Source organism: Rissa tridactyla, chromosome 9, assembly GCF_028500815.1.
Source record: "Rissa tridactyla isolate bRisTri1 chromosome 9, bRisTri1.patW.cur.20221130, whole genome shotgun sequence".
NCBI classification, from domain to species: domain Eukaryota; kingdom Metazoa; phylum Chordata; class Aves; order Charadriiformes; family Laridae; genus Rissa; species Rissa tridactyla.
Window position 1 is genome coordinate 24,338,106 of NC_071474.1, and position 19,736 is coordinate 24,357,841.

Genomic DNA, 19,736 nt, shown 5'->3' on the forward strand with positions numbered 1-19,736 from the left:
TGCTGTTCCCGGGGTGCCGAGGGCCACGAGGCCCGCCAGCCCCTCTCGGGCTGCCCGGGAGAGCTTAAGGCGCCGGCAGCGCAGCCGGAACCGGCCCGACCCAGCGCTCCGGAAACCGCCAGAGCCTGAGGGATACGGCGGGGCGGCGCGCAGGGCCCCGGGCTTAAAACGTTCAAGAGCCGTCGCCGCCTCAGGCTCCCGCCGCCCGCGCGTGCGCTAGCAGAGCCAATCAGCGCTTCCCAGCCTGCCCTTCGGCTTCTGGGGCGCGGAGGGGTCGCGCACCCATTGCCGGGCGACGGCGCAGGCGGGCCGGGGCCTCCGCTGGGAGCAGGCCGCGGGGCTGGACCTCGGGGCGTTGTCGCTTTCCTCACCGGGCCCCCTGCCGTTACCGGTATACAAACGTTGCTTCTTTACGTTTCAGAAGTGCCCGGGGTGTCTCGGTTCGGTTCTCCGCCTCAGGGGCCTTTTGAAGCTGTTTTCAGCTGTTAAAATGCTAACAAAATAACTAAATAGCCCCATAAGCTGCTTGCCTTCTAACGGCTTCTTAGCTGGCTCCCCAGAGCTGTGTTTGGGTAAGAGGAATGCGTGGCCCGGAACGTTATGCTCTTGTTTTATCCCTAATAGCCATTTTTGAAAACTGACCATTAAAAAATTATGCCTTATTCCCCAGGCTTTAAGATCTGGATGTTTCAGTGAATTAATTGTCATTTAGTAATCATAAGGGAAGTGGGTGTTTTCCTTGCTGTGAAGCCATAAACTTAATTTTAATTAGGTATGGATAAACATGCGAAGTGTTGCTATAATGTTGAAATTGCGCAGCCAGTATACGTGCTGGATTTCCTTGCTTCTAATTACTCGTGCTAATCAGTGCTGAGAAGCTCTGGGAAGCTGATAATGTGCTCTTATCCTAGCAATTTTTTATACACACACTGAGAAATCTCAGGGGCCTGAGTTAAATGTATTAATTCCAAGCAGAGCATGGAAAAGGACGTGTTATTGGTGTTGTGCCACAGCTGGTGGGTGCTCGTGTGGCTGGACGCAGAGGTCGGGCTGATGCGTAACTGAATCGCCCCATGAAGGATCTGTAAACCCACTGCTGAATGATTTCAGGGAAGGACCGAAGGGATAAATTCCCCTCTCTTGGGAATCCAGCCCTCTCACTCCAGCAGCTGAGTTGGTACCAAAAATAAGGGGAGCGTAAACACCTTTTTCTTCCTTTTTGTTCTCCCCAAAACACTTCCAAGTAACTTCCTCCGAATAACAAAGATGTCGGTGACATTGAACAAACCTTATTGAGTCACAGGGTAATGTCTTCTCTAGAAACACATTTTTCAGATTTTTTTAAAAAGTGAATTTACTCTTTGCTAATCACTCATTAAGCAGAGAGATTCGCGTCGATTCTGCGGAGGAGCACTTTTCCTCACCAGAAGAGCCATTTGGGATTTACCAGTGTGGCAGCAGCACAGGGAAGCTGTGAGGAGGCCAGAGACCTGAGATACAGCTGCCAGCTCAGCCTTCCAAAGCGGCTGCGGATCCCTTCGCTCCGCGCTGGTGGAGGAGCGAGCAGTTCTGGCTTTGATGTCCCTGTTTTCACTCAGTGGCTGTTGTCTTCTACCTCTTATTCATTGGTGGGTTTTTCCCCCCCTATGCTAGGGCGTGATTTCTAACGCAGTGGTAAATACATGATGATACAATAGGAAGTAAGATGATAAAGCATGCGTCAGGGCCTCAAATTTTTTAATTATTAAAATTTATTACTCCCTGCATTTATTACCAGACAGTGCGAAGGGAGACTGACCCACCTCGGGGTTTCATGTCTTCCCAGCAGTTAGTGTGGAAGGTAGATTTATTGTAAACTCTGGACCTTGTTCAACGTGTGAGAGTGAATCTTTCTTTTGGGGGCTGTGGGCTTTAGCAGGACACTTTTGTGGGCCGCCTGCCTGGGTTTTAGTGTTCTGTTCTGTTCACCGGTGTCCGAGAGCAAATTGTAATTAAACAGCAGTAGACTACTGCTGCACTTAAAGGTACGCTGATGCCCAAAAGCTTTGTGGATTGGGGTCTGAGTGTTCATCCTCAGACTGAATTACTCCAGGTCCTGCAGTCCAGGCTTAAATCCGTGCCCTCGGGAATACGTTGGCATTGGAGCCCTGCTTTGATAGCCTCGCTCAGCGGCACCGTTAGTCAAGTGTCTTTTGTTTTTCTGTGCTTGTAGAGTTTGATCGGAGCATGGAGCCCTTCTCAGAGCCAGAACCAGGGTTTCCTGCAGAAAAGAGCTCATCGGTGCCGCAGAAAAAATTCTGTGTCCTGGTGGGTGTGACTGGGAGCGTGGCTGCCCTGAAGCTGCCTCTCCTCATCGCCGAATTGCTGAAAATCCCAGGGGTGAGTAAATCTATTGGTAGAAGTCTCATAAAGTTGGTGTTACCCTGTTTTTCATTCCGAGGGGAGATTTGATGGCTTCTATTGGGATGAAAAGTTCCTTGTGGCTTTGAGCCCTTTAGTTTAAAAACTGTTGGGGGAGTGGTCCTCCTGTTTTTAAAAATCAATGAATATTTTTTCCTATCATTTCCTCCTCCTTTATACCTAAGAGTTAAATTTAAATCAGGTTTTAAGGGCAGTAACTGTTCCTGGGTATTTCCATAGGCAGACATTTAGGTTCTGGTATATGAAAGCAGCATTGTTCATCTCAGCTTGCTTCATTCTCTGAAAAATGATTGAATAGGTCCTTGTCTTGGTTTTTGGTGGTTTTTTTTTTTTGTGGAATATGTCCTTGTTAGTCAGATTACCAGATCTGGCTACAGACACAGGTGGATGCTTTGTGGAACTTGAAACCTCTAATGACAACCTTGCAGTTTTCCCTCCGTGTGATGTGGAGTTTGCAAAGATGGACACTGCTGTCTGACCAGCAAAGGGAAAACAAGTCTTGTAAAAACAGAAACAGAAAATACAAGCCGCCATACGTATCTGTACGTTTGGGTTTTTTTACAATTTATTGTCTGGAGTAACAGAGGTGTCCAGCAGAGGCCACTAGTGACTAGTGTCAGGGAGGAAAATGTGCTGATTTTTGCTGTGGAATAAAGTTAGAGGAAAACAGAGAAAACCTTTAGCAAATGTTTTGGAGCAGGGAAATGAAAGAGTGGCAGGAGGAAGAGGGTGTATCAACATATCCAGATATATTTGCCAGATTGCTTAACGAATATCCTTTTAGAAGGTTTATGAGGCTTTACCTGTAGATACATTCACACAGAGTCGGAAGAAGTGCAGTCTCTGAGTAACTCTGAAGTACCTGGTTGATGTTGCTATCCAAGCTGGAATGAGTAACAGGGCATCTTCTAATCCTCTGTCTCTCAGATTGGCTTTGCTGTTGTCTCTTTTCCTTTGCTCTTGGTGCTTGGAACATCCTTCTTTGCAGGTGAGAGGGAGAATGCAAATGACCCACTGTAGGAATCTAGGTCGAATGCATTCCTTCTCTCTGAGCATTTGATTCATAATTAAAACCTGCAGATGGCTGGACCTGAATTCTCCGTGGAGGCCCATAGGTTTTGTGACATCCGTTGTGGGCTTTGCGCCCACTGGTTTTAGGCTTTTGTTACACAAAAAGTGGAAGTGAAGTATCCGGTCCAGGAGCTTCTGGCACTTAATTTGTTAATTAATATTATTTATTTGCTCATGTCTGATGGGATTTCAAGACCTGATCTGAAGCCTGCTGAGTCAGTGTAACTTTTCCATTGAGTTTGTTGAGTCCTGCACAAGCCTGTTGCATCAGTTTCGTTACTGATGGAACAGAACTTTAAAAAGCCATTGGTGGAAGCAGGGCAGAAGCAGAGGAAGTCTTTTGTACAAAGGGAGATGTGGTCAGAGGATTGAAACTGGAGCGGTTAGTTTAAATTGATGTTTTGGCTAGAGTGATGCTTGGTGAACAACTTGGCAGTGTGATTTTGCATTCATTAAACGTCTCCTTGGGGGTGATAATGGATGTGACTAAGTCTTACTGCCTTTTGTTTAACCTCTTTGAAGATCTAGGAAATTTATATCGTATCAACGTACGCCTTTCAGGTTATTACCCTTGCACCTGGTGTTGTGGGGAGACAGCGCATAGTGTCTCATCAGGACACTGTGGGTAACTCTCGTGCTTGTGCTACATTCACACGCGTTGTCTTGGTCCAATTCCTGGTATTGTTTGAATGGCCTGGCAGGAATACGATGACAAGAATCACGTTGGCAGAATATTGGTTAGTCATAAAGATAGGAAACGACAAACTTTTCTGTCGGAGAAATGTATTGCTCTTGAAGCTACAGGATGCCTGGGTTTAAACCATGTCATGTCATTTTGTTGCGCTCCAGCCAGGTAGTCTCTATGTCAGCTTGTAGGTGCCATTTAACAAATGAGCTACTCGTTCTTTTCTGCAGCAGTTGCTATCGAAGCAACACAGTCTGTGTGTAAAGATTTTGCTGTCAAAACTGGGAAAGTATGAAAAAAAAAATCACACCCCCTTACCCCAAGCAGAAACGGCTGTGACAGGAGAATCCTCTAACAGAGACCAATGATATTGCGTGAACATAGGAGAGCAGTTTTGCAGTGAAGTTTATTTTGGAGAATTGGCTGAAATGGTCCAAATGAAAGAGCTAGAACTAGTCTAAACTGTCTCCAGTAAAGGAGTTTGAGTGTGGCTAGACTGACTTTGCTGTTTAAGCAGAGATATAACCACAGGCAAACAAGGGGTGTGCCAGGTAAATAGAAAGAAAAAAAACACTATGTAGGCTAAAGTGATCTTGAGAACTGATCTCTTTCTAATGTAGCTGGAAGGACATGAAGGACTTGCTCAGAACAAGGGATCCAGGAGCCCACCCCAGCAGAAAATCTTAATTATGGAGAATATTTAACTAAGAGAGTTCTAATTAATAGAGTTTCTTGGGGGAGTGGTGGAGTCACCAGCCACCATGTTGAACATATCCCTCTGGTATGCTTTAGCTTGTAGTGCGTTGGAGGTAGTACTCAATAGCCAGCTATGGGCTTGTGCTTTGAAGAAATAAGTATGTTTTTTAAGACCAGAGATGGTTATGAAACTATCCTAAAAAAAATACAAAAAAAAAAGCAGAATGTCTTTCGGGGATTTTTCTGTATCCTTTAGCCTGAGAGGGGCATTTCTGGTCTAGATTAGAAAATTTTGAATAACGGCACAAATGAAGTAGCAAGTGACAAAATATGCCATGTGGCAGATCGAGTTGTGTCACCTAAAAATCTTTATACTTCTATGGCTAACTCTAAAATAAGAATATCACTAACAAACATTACTTTTAGTGCAGACCTGGCCTACTGCTGCCATTTGAGATAGCTGATGTGCCCCTTTAAACTGCACGTTGCTCTTTAAAATCACCAAATAAATAGTATCTTGCAGACGGCGAGGTTAACACCTCACTGAAGGCCGTGGCATAGCAGAGAGCAGCATTAGCACCTTTGCAGGTGTTGCTGCTTGGCTCCAAAAAGCTTCCTGTGGGGTGAGGTTAATCTGGAAGCAATATGGTTGATTGCTGTGAGTATGATCTTCACACTTGAAAGCACTAGAAACACAGCTGTGATTCCAAGCTAAGGTCGCTTGAAAAAGAGCAGATGTTTAGAAGAGGCAAAAAACCAAATGTGTAGTACTGAACACTGGTGTTATGTGCAGCTTTATTTTCCATGGCTTTTTCTTCAGGAAATGGGAAAAATTACCAAAGACAATCATATGCTAAGGCTAGGATTTTCCACTGCTCCCAGCTGTTATGCTGGTCATGTAGGATGCAGATAATCCAGACTGCTCTGTTCCCAGTTGACTGGTTAGTGTTGGGGAGATAGCTTAACATGTTTTGTCACTTCAGCTGCTGCTGCTGAAGAAATCTTCTTGGAGGTTTTCAGCAGTCTGTTTTAGCAAGAGTGCGCAGACCGAGGGCTTCATCAGTTTTGTACCTCAGGCCATGGTTTTCTAGCGAGAAGGAGTTGTTGGTGAAGCTGGTTTCTCCCCATCTCGCTGTTGGGTTTACAGAACCAGGCAGTGAGTTGCACTGTGAATTGCCTGAAGGAGCAGACTGGGATTGAAAATGGCCAATAACAAGGAAGAGTGTTGTTTTTCACTGTAACCGGGGCACTCCCTCCATGTGTTGGCCTGTCTGTTGGCTGGTTTTAAGGTACATCATTGGGAGGAATTGTAGGTGGGAATATGGTTGCACATGCCGCGTGGGTGCTTTGTGGCCGATCCTGGTGTGTGCAGGGCAGCCCTGCTTCACTGCATGTGGCAGGCAGCTGTTGGCGACATTTCTAAGAGCTACAGCTTTGAGCAGGTCATGCGACATGTAGAAACCAGGCAAAAAACCTCTTTTCCACTTGTTAAGGTTTCTGCAGGAGGAAATTAAAGGATCTTGTGTCGTAGAGCATCTTAGCACCTCATAACTGTGCGTGTCAAATGTCCAAGGGACACGGTAGGGTTTCCCTAGTATTGCCATATAACTGAAGATTCCAGTACTTTTCAACAAGGCAGTCAGGTTTACCTAAGATTTTGGAGAGAACCTTTGTATATTTTCACCCCGTCTCTCTTTCCTTTGTGGAGGTCACCGGTTTACTCTTTTGGCTGCACAGAAACCCTGTGCTATGAACATACCTATACAGAGGTTTTCCTTTGTCCAACATCTTACCTGGATAGGAAGGACATCTGGAAGACACAACCCAGTCTTGCTTCTGGTGTTTTTACCCCTGGCTGGAGTAATTCTGATTAACGTGGGTTTAAAAAGTAGTATCCAGTAGTCTGCAGCTATGTCCCCAACTTTGGCACCAGGAGATCATCGAGAGAGAGAGGCAGGGGCAGAAGGAGACAGTGAGGTGTGCCACGTGGTTCATTCGATCAAGAAATCGTACTCTGTCTTCCACAGCCACTCTTTCTTGTGAAGCCTTGTGCGGGAGAGGTGGCCTTGCTTTGCGCTGGTGGTGCTGAGCCCCAGCTAGCCAGCTTGTCCCTCAGCGGGACTTTTGATCACTCAAGCACTGTGCTTCCTCTTGGCAGAGAGCTTACTCTTGGCTCCGAGTGTGGGAAGAGTGATCCTGCATGTGCCGTGTAGGCATGCCACCCTCAGCAGTCCTCTGTGCTGTGGTTAAGGGAATCTACTAAGGCACGACTTCCTTTGGCAGGCGTATTTTGAGATTAAAAGGCGTCTTTCACAGAGCTTTGGTTTGCTGCTTCTTACAGTCTCTTTGAAGTTCTGTGGAGAACTGCATCTCATTCTGACCTGCTCGGTCTTTTCTGCTGTCCCCGCTGTGAACTGGCCATGTGAACGCGTTTGGCAGGCGGTGACTAATCACCTGCCCGTTTTAGGATGCCATGAAATGAGTCTTTGGCTCCTGTGAACACCTGCAGTGGCCTGGCCTTTCAGCCGTGAACAGGGGAAGGTCCTCTGAGAATCCACATAGCTTTCAAAATCTTTGTTGCTTGAGCCCTCCTCCTCTACCCAGCTTTACAGGATTGTCCTCAAGTCTAACCACTGGTCCGTCTTTCTTTTCCAATTAGCTCGAAGTGAAGGTGGTCACTACTGAGAGAGCAAAGCATTTCTACAATGCCCAGGAGATTCCCGTCACCCTCTACAGCGATGAAGATGAATGGCAGGTGAGATGTTCTGCCTTTGGAGACGGCAAGGGCTTCTGTCCTGTCCCCACTCACCACACGTTTTGTAATTCAAGTCGTTCTGTCACGCACTTATGCCTTCTACTTCCAGAATGCCAGTGGGATATGCTTCAGAAAAAAAGCAGGCTCCCTGGGAGATTTGCTTAGTTGTTCAAGTGCTGAACAGCAAATAAAAGTGTTCTTCTAAGTTTCTTTGCAAGAGACCACATTATTTTTTTATTTTTTTTTTTAAATCCTGGGCCACGGCTCCCTTCTTTGTTCTAGTAATGTACGCTTTGGAACATGGCTTTCAAAGAATGTGGTTCCAACTGTGCTGTAAAGGAGGATGGAAAGAAAGGCTGTCCTGACTGTGCCGGAGGATTTTGTACCTCTCTAGCAGACTTGCAGCAGGCAGTGAGGGTAGAAGTGGTCTCTCACCACCCCGGGCTCAGCCGCTATCTGCAGCTCTGAGAGGAGTATCAGGAAATGTCAAGAAAGCCACTGCAGAATCGCGGTGAGGGTGTTTGGTGCTTGTCATGAGTCATACTTGTCACGAAGGCAACAGCTTAATTCTCCTCAACAATATGTATTCTGAATCTACAGACATCGCTGACATTCACAAAACTACCCACGCTGCCTGAAAACTTGGTCTGGTGTCTGACTGGGTAACCCTGTGCTGGTAGGGCCACCCTGGTGTAGCGGTGCAGGGGAAGGCCAGTATCTGGAGCTGTCGTGCACCGGTGTGATAGGTGGCTGGAACTTAGAGAGGTTCTCCTGGTGGAATCAGTGTTTATCTCAGAGGCGTCCACACCTGTGCTCGTGTGCATACATAGAAGAACCATTCCAGTAAGGGATAACTCAGTTGTCAGGGTTGTGACCATCTCTAGACCTTGTAAAATGTTTTTTTCTCTTGACTACGGTTTTGCTGACATGTTTTGGGGGTCCCTGAGTATGAAGAGGATCATTATATAAACATGAACATTTGTTTTTCTATACATTTTCTGTCTGCTTCGCAGTAGCGATCTGAGTACAAGGTGATCTACTCTTTAACCAGTACTCCTGCCGGTGCACTCAGATGTGGGCATTGCTTTTCTGTGGAGAGCGGCATGCTAAGGGCAATTAGCCATTAGACCAGCCAGCTTTCTGGCTGGTCTGGGAGACTGGTGGAGATCCGCTGGGTCCCAGGGTGCTTACACCTCCAGGCAGTTATTTCTGAGGAGCCCTCGGTGAGGTGAGAGAAGAGGAACGGGTCGGGCTTTGAGGTCTGCTGGCACACTGGAAAGCGGGCATGAAGGCCTTATAACATGCTGTTTTGACAGAAGGGTGAGAAATAAGCCTGCTCAGCATCTGTTTGTGGGATATTTTACTCTGAAAATAAACCTACAATTTTCAGTGCTTCTAGGAAAAGTAGAAGTGAGTGGAGGAGCTGGAAAAGGTGTCAGGAAGTGCCAGCTTTCCGGATGCTGCCTTTTTGTTGTGGTTTCCAGTGACTCAGAGAAGGAACAGTTTGTGGCCCTGATAACCTCTTGCCGGCCTGTGGTGGTGTGTGTCCTCTGGGGATTAAGCACCTGATGCTGTTTGCTGTTAACTTTCCCAGTTAACCACACTCTGAAGAAAAGACTAGGACTCTCTTGAGCAACTCAGAGCTTTACTGAAGATAGAAACGTTCATTTAGAGCCAAGAGAGGAGGGAAGTGCCCAGTTGTCTAAACCGCGTCCATCCTAGAGAAAGCCAACAGGACTGTTCCCTACTGTAGTTAGGGGGTTTACTTTGCTGCTGTGGGTGTGCTTAGGGACGCGCATCGTAATTGAAAAGTGACTTGTGCAGTTAGGGGTCTGTACCTCGTTAAAAGCCAGTGGACAGCTTCACTTCAGAGAAATGTGAAGCTTATAAATGACATGGGCTCCTTAGGAAATGAGACCCCTGGTTTGGTCCTGTCTGGCTTCAGTTGGCTGAAAGGATGGAGCTCTCTTCTCTGCTAAGATATGCTGCGTCTTGAGGGAGCTCCTGTGAACAATTCTGAAGCTGAGGGATGATGTGGATGGGGAAGGCTCTTCCCTGTGAGTTGAAGTCTGTTGTTGCTGGGTGTGGGGAAAGGACACCCATTTGTAGAGCACCGAGCACGTTGGTGCTGTCCATTAGCTGTGCTTCCTAAAGGGAGCTGCAACACGGCCTTCACTGGAGGAAGGAGGAAGTCAGAAAAGCGAGCGCTGGCTGCAGTCAGCATTCCCCACACAGTCAGATCTTGCTCCGTGTGAGAGTAATTCTTTCCCCTTAAGTTTGTGCGGTGGTTACTAATGTGGGATCGATAAGATAAAGTGCCAATTATTTACAGCATTCGTTGTAAGGGTTCGGTAATCCGCATCTTGTCTCATCCACAGCTCTGGAAAGGTCGTTCAGACCCAGTCCTGCACATCGAACTCAGACGGTGGGCTGATCTTATGTTGGTGGCACCTCTTGATGCAAACACACTGGCAAAGCTCGCAAACGGCATCTGTGACAACCTGCTGGTGAGTAACCGGAGCTCTGCATGAGAGTTCTCTCACCTCCCAGTGTTAGACTGTCTGACCTTTCTTTCATGGGAACTCTTGTGCTTCTGCAGCATCAAGAACAGTGAGATTTGCATGTTCTGCTCGCACTTCGTATGCTTGTCTCTCTCTTCCTTCAGTATGGTTCCCCTGTTCCTTCTCAAGTAGTCGTTCTTTCCTTCCCTGACCTACAGCCCTTTCTGCTCCTCGGCTCTGTCAGTCTCTTCCATTATGTCCCAGTCCTTGCTTTGTGCCTTTCCTGCTTTTTCTGTGTATTTCTCTCTTTCTGCCTCCACCCTCCCTCTGTCATGCATGTACACACACGTGCGCGTGCGCATACACACTTGCACTCGCTTTTGAGTTCCTCTCTGCATTTTTCAGATGCAATCTGGAAAGACACCTGTGAGATCAGATAAAATTGTTTACTTCCTGCTACCTCACCTCCTCCCTCACCTAACTGCATAGCACAGAAATTCAAACATGTTCACACTTTCTTACCTTCCAGTTTCAGCTATAGGGGATTTTGCTTGTTCAGGCTTGTTTTTCTGGTATTAAAGGTGCTCTGGCTTGGAGGCTGAGCAGAAAGCGTATTAAAAGAGAGTGTGCTTTTCTGTTGGGTGCAGGGGAACTTGCAGCACGGCTGAATGCTTTGTGTCCAGGCATTAGGAGAAGTCATAAGCATTAACCACCCAAAAGACCTGCCAGGAAGCTGCAGAACTGCAAATGTTGCTGTGGTGCATCACCCTGCAGTAATGCAATGAAGCTAGAACTAGAAATGGAGGGCAGCACATTGCCTCTGGCTGGGGACCCCTGCATGACCACCTTAGCTGTTCAGCTAAGAGGGACTGCATAGAAATGAACAAAATACGCCCAGAGAAACAGCCCTCATTTGTATGAGCAGATCACTGGAGGTTGGAGAGAAGCCAGAAGGAGCTGTGGGAGGGACAAGCGATGTCTTGTCCTTCTGGGTCCCCTTGGTACTCTAGGTGTGATGGTGGTGGCAGAGGGAAGAGCTCAGGAAGGGTGTTAGGGATGCATGACTTCACAAAGTCCTGCCAGTCTTTTTGGAGAGGAAGAGGTAGCTCCAGCAAAGGAAAGGAAGTGCTGGAGGTGCTGGTTGGCAAGTTACAACAGATTCTAGCAGACTTTCCTGTGCTGGGAAGGGTTCAAATCACAGGGCATAAAAAAGGATGGGCAGGGTTCTCATAAGCACGCTGTGATCTGAGCAGAGACCCTGCACCAGGGACTGTTGCTACCTGGGAAGCTCCCTTTGCATGATTTAAATGCTGCTAGGCCTAGGGATGGGCATCGCCTTAAGAGCAGTAAGTGGCAGACATTGCATTAAGAGCAACCAGCATTTATCTTTTTAAGGAGATGAGGTGATACTGGGTTATCTGGAAGCTCCGTGTTACTGAGGAGTCAGATACGATTCCCTGTAGCACGCAGGGGCTGCTAGATGGTTTGTAATCTGCCAGCATCTTCTGCAACAGCCCAGATGTGTTTGCGTTATCCTCTGTTTGTATCCTGGAAGCAGCAGCGCTTCCCTTGTGAGGAGTTATGGATCCAGTTGGTATATCGTTTAAAAAAGCCTCACTTGCCAGCTTTTGGTGTTTTTAGTTCTACAGCTGGCTTATCTGAAGTGTTGCCTGGGGATTTCTCTTTAGCTGATATGATCTCTGGCCACCCCTCAGCTTATCTTGGTCTCCCACATGAATTGGCAGTCAGCACGCGTGATATTCCAGCTTGGTTTGCTCCAATGATTGGGCTGCTTTCTTGGCCCCAAGCCGGAGTAGGATGGGATCTATCCTCTGTGTAGCCTCCCTCATCTTTCTTGCCTGTCAGAGATGAGCTTCACTGGGATGTAATACAAATTAGTAGCAGCCCTGTGGATCTGCCTCTGGGTTGGTCCAGCTGCACAGACAGATTGAGGCTTTGGGCCCCTTAATGACACCCAGGTTGGGAAAGCGCTTCTGTGCAGCAAAGGCAGAAGAAGGAATAAGGAAAGACAGCCCATCTCAGAGCTGAACCTCTTGGCTTCTCTTTCAGACTTGTGTCATCCGGGCGTGGGATCTGAGCAAACCTCTGCTCTTCTGCCCAGCTATGAACACGGCCATGTGGGAACATCCCATCACAGCTCGGCAGGTGGAGCAGCTGAAAGGCTTTGGCTACACAGAGATCCCCTGTGTGGTGAAGAAACTAGTGTGCGGAGATGAAGGTTAGTCCCTTTGCATGTCTTCTGAGTGGTTTCCTGCACGACTGCTGCTCTTATCCTGAAGGGATGTGCATTCTTTTGCCATGTGGCCTTCAAGATGTTGAACTGCAGGGGAGAAGGTGCTCACTGCCAGGGTTTATACAAACAAACTGAAGCTCTGCCCTGTGCTGACTGATATCTGTTATTCTTGTTCATAGATTTTTAAGTAGCCTTATGAGGCTGTCCAAGTCAGGCTTTCAAATGCGCTGTTAGATAGGCCTGATATTTAAAAGAAATACTCATTCAAGAAGAAAGTAGATCAAAGAGAAGGAGGGCTTTGTGGTGAGTGCTATCAGCCTGGGATTCGGGTGTCCTGACCTTGCCCTCTGCTGTGACTGTGGGCTGTTTTCATCACGCCTCAGCTCCTCATCTCTTACATAGGGATAATATCTTATCCCTGAGAGCAGACAGTGAGAATAAGTGCTTCGCAGACGTGGCTCAGGGTGTAGCTGGATGTACATTTACCATTTGTTGTTGTTTGTCGCCTGGGTTACTTTTCAGCTTCCCAATCGAGTTTTGATTTGGGGTTTTGACATCAGACTTGTCTGCAAAGTGAAGGAGGGGGTTAGGGAAAGTTGTCACACTCAGTTTCGAAACACTTAACTTGCCGTGCTAAGAAATGCTACTTAAATGGTCTAATTTGTATTTTAGGAGCTGCTTTAAATGGAGGTATTTTGCCTTTTAGGAGGTTTTGAGAAGGGTTTTTATGCAAGCAATTTGGATGAATGGATTCGCTTTTTTATCTGATGAATTGTCTGTAAAATGTCACCCAGTTCTGGCCATCATAGCACGGTGGTATACTCATACTTTTGTTTAACAACGCCAACTCTTGCAGGATTGTAACCGCTCTGTCAGATAATTCAATAAACAGTCTGTAGCAAAGACGGAATGTTAAAATGTTCTTCATGGTTAAATTCTAGGGCTGGCTTAATTTCTGAATCCTTAGGTAGATGAAGTGCTTCTAGAGAGTGTTTTTTTGGAGCTGAAGACTAAGAAATATTTACAGTTAGGTAAGTGTAGTCAAGTAACTCAGGCACCAGTTGAAATATCCTGGACAATTATGCTTCCGCTGGGATTTTAGACCTGATTACATCAAATTTCTTACGTACTCGTAAAAATGTTAAGGGAAAACGCCCAAAAGAGGTCATTCGGCACAGACATTTTGGAAGAAGTGGAAAGGCGATCTGGCATAGCTTCTTTGTCCTGTCTTTATTTTTTTCCTTCATCTTTTTTCATACCTATATAGGATCTCTATCCCTGTAGTAAGGAACCGAGTGCCTCCTAACGGGTCATGTGCTTATTCTTGCAGGTTCCTGCACCTGAGGCAGAGCTGTGTTGTTGTCATCCCTGTTTCACAGGTGGAGATCTGAGATGCAAAAGGGCCACATGAGTTGACTCGCTAGCACAAATGGCTTGGAGTTGGATGGTGAACATGATTTCCACCTTCCGCTGCTCTGCCCTGCCCCCTTCCTGCGGGTTGCCGCCCTTGTGGCAGGGATGTGTGAGCCGTGTGAGAAGCGGCATGTGGATTGCTGTGGTTTGTAGCTCAGAATGGCCAAGTAGACCGGTGTCGATCGGGAGTTACCTCATTACACCGGCAGTCATTTGGGAGCTGCCTCATATTCAGTTCAGCTGCCTCTACTGCAAGAGCAAACTCCTGAAGGAGCTTGTAGGAGAGAGGGATGGTACAGGCAGCTGGGGCAGCAGTAGCCACATCTGACTCGACTCTGCTTGTGTTTGTGAGTCAATTCACAACAAGATTTTCCTGTTGGCAAACGCCAGGATTTCCCTGGCAGTATGTAGGAAAATTATGGCAAAGGTAGTTGTTGTGGTTTAACCCCAGCCGGCAAGTAAGCACCACGCAGCCACTCGCTCGCTCCCCCTCTGCAGGATGGGGAGAGAGTATCGGAAGCGTAAAAGGGAGAAAACTCGTTAAAGACAGTTTAATAATTGAAATAAATTATAATAATTAATAACAAATTGTAATGAAAGGGAAAATAACAGAGAGAGAGAGAAATAAAACCCGAGAAAGGCAAGGGATGCAAATGAAAACAACAGCTCACCACGAACCAACCAATGCACAGCCATCCCCGAGCAGCAGCCCCCCCGCCAACCTTCCCCCTAGTTTCAGTGCTGAGCACGATGCCATATGGCATGGAATGTCCCTTTGGGCAGTTGGGGTCAGCTGTCCCGGCTGTGTCCCCTCCCAACTCCTTGTGCACCCCCAGCCCACTCGTTGGTGGGCGTTGTGAGGAGCAGAAAAGGCCTTGACTCTGTGTCAGTGCTGCTCAGCAATAACCGAAACGTCCCTGTGTTATCAACGCTGTTTCCAGCACAAATACAAAACATAGCCCCATGCTATCTACTATGAAGAAAATTAACTCTATCCCAGTGAAAATTAGCGCATCAGTAATGGACTCCAGGTCTCTGAAGACCCAAGGCCGTCTCCACCACTGACTTTTGCCTCTCTTCCCCTCTTTTTTCAGGCTTTTCACCCCAAGGCCTCTTCCACGCTAATTTTGGTTTTGTGGGTTTCATCCACAAAGGGGTTTGCCCAGCTTCCACCCAAGCAGCAGGTAACGAAGCTCACACATGTGTGAAAAGAGATGCAGACATCTGCAGAAGAAAAGGGATTCAGTTTGCGCCAGTTTTGTCTGTTGACATTGTGGTTTGCCTTGCTGTAAAAGAGGTTTATCTTCCTCCACTCATGTGGCTGGTCTCACCTGAAACGGGCCAGATCCTGACTGCCGCCGAGTTTCTGCATTACCATTTTAATCAAATTTGATTAATTTTTCTTCCTTAGTAAGTGGGTGGTTTTGGACATAGAGTCCAGCTAAAAGAGAGTTAAAATAATAAGTAGAGCAGACAATTAAAATGTTGCCTTGATTGGATAGTTAAAGCTAAGCTGCTGGCTGTTGGCCTTGATGATACCCATGTGCCATGATATAAAGAGAGCTTTGAGAGGTGCTGTACCACACACGGGCCTGCAGCAATTTGCTTTTGCAAAAATGTTTCCAGACTGCTAGTATCTTCACCATCCTTGGCTGGATTTCTCGAGCCTGGCACACTGGAAGATTTCTACTTGTAGGCATGAGCTGTGCGGTCAGACAGGCTCTTTAGCAAGATTTTGCTCTGCTAAACCTAAAAATACAGCTGTGAATTGCCAAAGATGTTGAGGAAGTGGGTGGTGGGGGGCAAAGGCAGGCCTTGGAAATGTTCTTGAAGGATATAGCTCTGCAAAACCGTGAAGAGGCAGTCGGGGAATTTCTCTTGTTTAGCAGGACCTGTCAGCTGCAGCTCTTCTTGAGGTTAGGAGAACAGAAGGGCCCAAATCTGCCTGCGACTTGTCTACAGGAGGCCTCAGACCTCCCGGGATTTACAGGTCTGAAAAAGGCATAGTGGAGAATGGGTCTTACTTTGCAGGGCAACCCAATTTTCTTTACCTTCCAAAAGTATCATTCTTCATCGCAAATCCTCAGTTATATCCAATTACACCACCTGTCCCAGACAAGGCTTATCTGTCTTGGAAAAACGAGGGTCTGGGCAGATTCAGGGCTGCCCTCTGCCCACAGAGAGCACCTCTCCCCGATGGTCAGGGTGGCCTGTCCCCTTCGCCTCCATCTCTTGCCTGCCCTCAAGTCGTTACTGTCCTTTGGACTCCGCTGGTTTAGTTCGTCTGTGGGCTCGCTAACCCAGCTGTGGAAGTTGATCAAAAAAAAAGAGGAAAACAGAGCCCTCAGAACTAATTTCTGATGACAAATAAGGCACATATTTTAAATTATTTGAGCAATTAGCCAGCAGGACAAAAGATCAATAGATCATTTTTTCAGTCTTCCAGTGGAGACAAATGCTGGTGGGAGAAGTATCTTTCCTCAGCCTCAAGCAAATTACAGGAGTGAATGGACTAAGTTCTGAGTGCTGAGTTCAGTGCGTGAGGTTAGATGAGATGATTTAATGATCTCTGGCTTTAAAATTCTGAACCTAAGTTTTAAAAAGTGTTTCAGAGGGAAGCAACAGCACAGTGCAGATTAGATGCTCATCTGGCAATGTTCATTAGATGTTCATCTAACCGGTCCAAAAGGAAAAAGCTTTTACATTTTGTTCTCTCCAGTACGCAGCCTTCTCCAAGAATTACTCCCAAGATTCAAGCTGGTGCAAATCCAGGACAGCTTTCTCTAATGTGGGTCTAACTGCAGAGTCATGGGAATGGTATGAATTTGGCAAGTCTTTTTTTATAAGCAAGACCGTTTCACAAAGATACTGAACACACACAATGTTTACACTGGAGAAAGGAGGTGAAATAGGGTATTTTGCTACCCACACACTTTTTTGGGACACTTTTGCACACTTGCTCCCAGGGTGGGGTGAGGTGAGATAGTAACTCCCTATGTGGTCAAGGGTTAGGTGCAGACACCTCTGGAGATGATTCAGAACATGAGGTACTTACTAACGTCATATGAGTTGCCTTTTGAGGTTTCCTGCCTCTCTCCATTGACTCTGCTTGTGCTCCTGCTTATACTTCTGAGTTACTAGCCAAACGAAGTTAGCATGAATACTCCTCTCACTTTCCTCCCCTGATGGCCTTCAGCGGTGCCACAAAACCCCTGCAGAACCAGGTGGACGGAGCAGATCCTCTGGCCTCCACAGTTGCTTTCCGTTGGGCAAGTCGTAAGGAAACACCTGGGGTTACTTGGTGAGCTTGGCTGCGCCATGCCACCATTGTACATCTAATTTTCTGCAGGGATGCAGCATGGGAGAGGGAAAGCACCTGCCTTGTGCCATCTCTTTTGGGACCTGGATTTCACCATGTGGTTTTGCTCTCGCCCTGCAGGTCGAGGTGCCATGGCAGAAGTGTGGACCATTGTGGAGAGCGTGAAAAGGATGCTTGAAGAACAGGACTTGCCGACGCAGAGCTGATGGTTTGGCATGTAAATTGTATTTGTTTGCCTCCCTGAAGATAAAACCAACAGGAAGCTGAGTTGAGATGGCATGCATACCTACAGCATGCTCTTCAACTGAAGGAGTGAAACGGTTGTCTTCCAGCTGGTGCCAAACTGAAATGTGGTACTTCACTGCAGACTTTCAGAAACCAAAGCCAAGAACGTGCTTCTTTAGTGTGGGAAAACTCTGTGGTATCTTGCAGAGAGATGGTAACGTTCCACTAGGCCACTTGGCCCACAGTATTTCACATGCCCTCCTTTCCGAGGAGACTGAATTGCCATTGGGGTTCAGGTCCAGCGGTTCCCCCAAGGGCTGCTAGAAAGGAGAGTGCTCCGCAAGTCCTGGTGATGGGGACAACGCCAGTCCCTTCCAGCCTGGTGATGTGGGGACATCCCTGCTCGCCAAAGCCCGGTCTATGGCTGTGCTGGCTTCACCTTTCCATCAGGAGTCACTGTCCAAAAAGCGTTTCCCTTCCAGGATCTTAATAAAAAAGTGCTTTTAATTCTGCCCCTGAAGAATTGCCCCTTGTAGCCGCCCTGAGGTGAGGTTTGCGCCTAACATCGTTGCTAAATCGGTGTGTCTGCCTGCTGGTTTGATCAGAGATGGGGAAAAAATTGACTGAAAGAGGCTTAGCCTTTGCCCTTTTGTATCTGTTGACGGGATAGGGATGCAGACGTCAACTGTGAACCAAAATGACACCTGCTCATCTGGGTGTTCCAGTCAGGAAATGAACAGGCTGGGTCCTTGTGGAAAGCCGGGGTGGGTGTTTCCCGAGGGAGTGAAGTCAAACTTTGCCTGTGACGGTCCTTTTCAGCTTGAAAATTAACTGACTGGCATGAAAAAAAATTGGGAAATCCTGTGACCCCATGGGCCAGATGAGCAAGGGCTCCCCCAGTCCAGCCTTGCCTTGGAAACGTGATCCCGCCCCTGAGGGGAATGGGAGCAAACTGGGGCTGTCGAACACATCGCTGTAGCAGGGCACTGCTGGCCCAGACTAGACCCAAATTTAAGGCTTTCGGTACAGAATGTGCATCCTGCCTGTGGGGGCAACCTTCAGACGGCTATGCATGAAGGAAGAGGTTATCGGGGTATGTTTGCTTTCCTTATCTATTCCGCACAAATAAAAACCTCTGAACTTTCTCATTTTTGGCCCTTCCACTGACGGAGAGCTGGAGATTCAGAGCTTCAGGGGCTTGAGTCAGAAGGAGCCTCATGTGAGCAGAACTTGTGGCTCACATGAAGCACTGTGGTGATACTGTGGTCATGAACTTTGCATTTCGCCATGGAGCCTTTGCGGTGTGACCTGCACCATTTTTTGGTGTTGCTGCCTCCGCATCATGGGATCTTCCTTTACGCTAATTGAAGGCAGTAGAAGTTTCTCTTGGTTTCCATGAGTTTTGTAGTTAACATTGTCTCTCCTCCTTCCAGAGAAATGCGTGTCCTGGCAGTTGCAGCTGTAACTTGACCTTGGGGCTCTCCTCTTGGCTCTGCCGTGGATATCTTGTGCGGTTACCGTTGCTTATCCTTCCTCCTTGTCCGTGACTTGGCAGTGCAGAAAACCTGACAACAAGGTTCCTAATACCAGGTCAAAACACTGTGTCCTTGATGAGTGTTCATCTGTTATAAATCTGGTTTGCTGGCTTAAGCTGCTCCAGAAACGTTGGCAGGTATCGCCTGCCTTCTCCTGGCAGCGGGGGGAGGGAAAGAAAGTGTCCAGAGTGCACTGCAGAGATAATTCAGCAGAAGGGCGTGACGCGGCCTTTCTAGACCCAGAATTTATGCCAGGTCGCCTGATGGCACACGGATCTGGTGTTTGTGATTGTAGCACTGGAGAGCTGATCTGTAAAGGCAGAAAGAAGACAGATTTGCCTCTCGGTCTTGTTGAGTGGACGAAAGCTTGCAAGGAATTTACAGAAAAAAGGGAGTTAATTCTTCGTCCTCCAAATATATAGGACAGCAGTATAAACATACGGCTGAGCAGGGAACGAGGGGAGCACTTCCCAGCAGCCAAAAAACCCACAAAGAAAACTCCTCCGTAGAGGACTCTGCTCCCGGTCTGCCTCATCTCTGCTGCGGAAACAGGTACTAATTGTGCCACTGAATGATCCTCTGCGTAATTGCTGCGATTTCTAATTGGAGGCAGGTCGTGATAGCGTTACGGGTTGGGATAAACCTGCGCCCAAACCACCTTTCCTTCAGGGCAAAAGAAGAAACAGTTAAGTTGCTTTTCGGAGGCAGAGGGTTGAAGCAAGAGTAGCTTCCAACCCTGTGCAGGCACGTGTCCCCACCCACGGCCGGGGAGCTGCGGGCAGCCTGCGGGCAGGAATGCTTGCTCCGTGTGGAGAAGTAGCAGAAAGAGAAGCCGGGAGAAGCCCTCATGGCACCATTCGG

General features: G+C 47.4%; 1 protein-coding gene across 7 annotated transcripts; it reads left to right on the forward strand.

The window, feature by feature from the left end:
- Positions 1 to 257: 257 nt before the first annotated feature.
- On the forward strand, positions 258 to 19,453 carry PPCDC (phosphopantothenoylcysteine decarboxylase). 7 transcript variants are annotated; one of them, XM_054215038.1, is made up of 8 exons: positions 405 to 572; positions 2,213 to 2,379; positions 7,533 to 7,628; positions 10,007 to 10,135; positions 12,200 to 12,368; positions 14,891 to 14,980; positions 16,516 to 16,613; positions 17,236 to 19,436. In XM_054215038.1, exons 2-7 carry the CDS (start codon positions 2,227 to 2,229, stop codon positions 16,581 to 16,583), a joined length of 705 nt encoding a protein of 234 aa, XP_054071013.1. In that variant the 5' UTR covers positions 405 to 572; positions 2,213 to 2,226; the 3' UTR covers positions 16,584 to 16,613; positions 17,236 to 19,436. The 7 variants fall into 7 exon arrangements, 6 of the variants coding, with proteins under 6 accessions (XP_054071012.1, XP_054071015.1, XP_054071013.1 ...); XM_054215037.1 differs by lacking the exons at positions 405 to 572; positions 16,516 to 16,613 and adding an exon at positions 258 to 391 and having other exon boundaries at positions 17,236 to 19,433; XM_054215036.1 differs by lacking the exon at positions 16,516 to 16,613 and having other exon boundaries at positions 406 to 572; positions 17,236 to 19,435.
- The last annotated feature ends 283 nt before the right edge of the window (positions 19,454 to 19,736 follow it).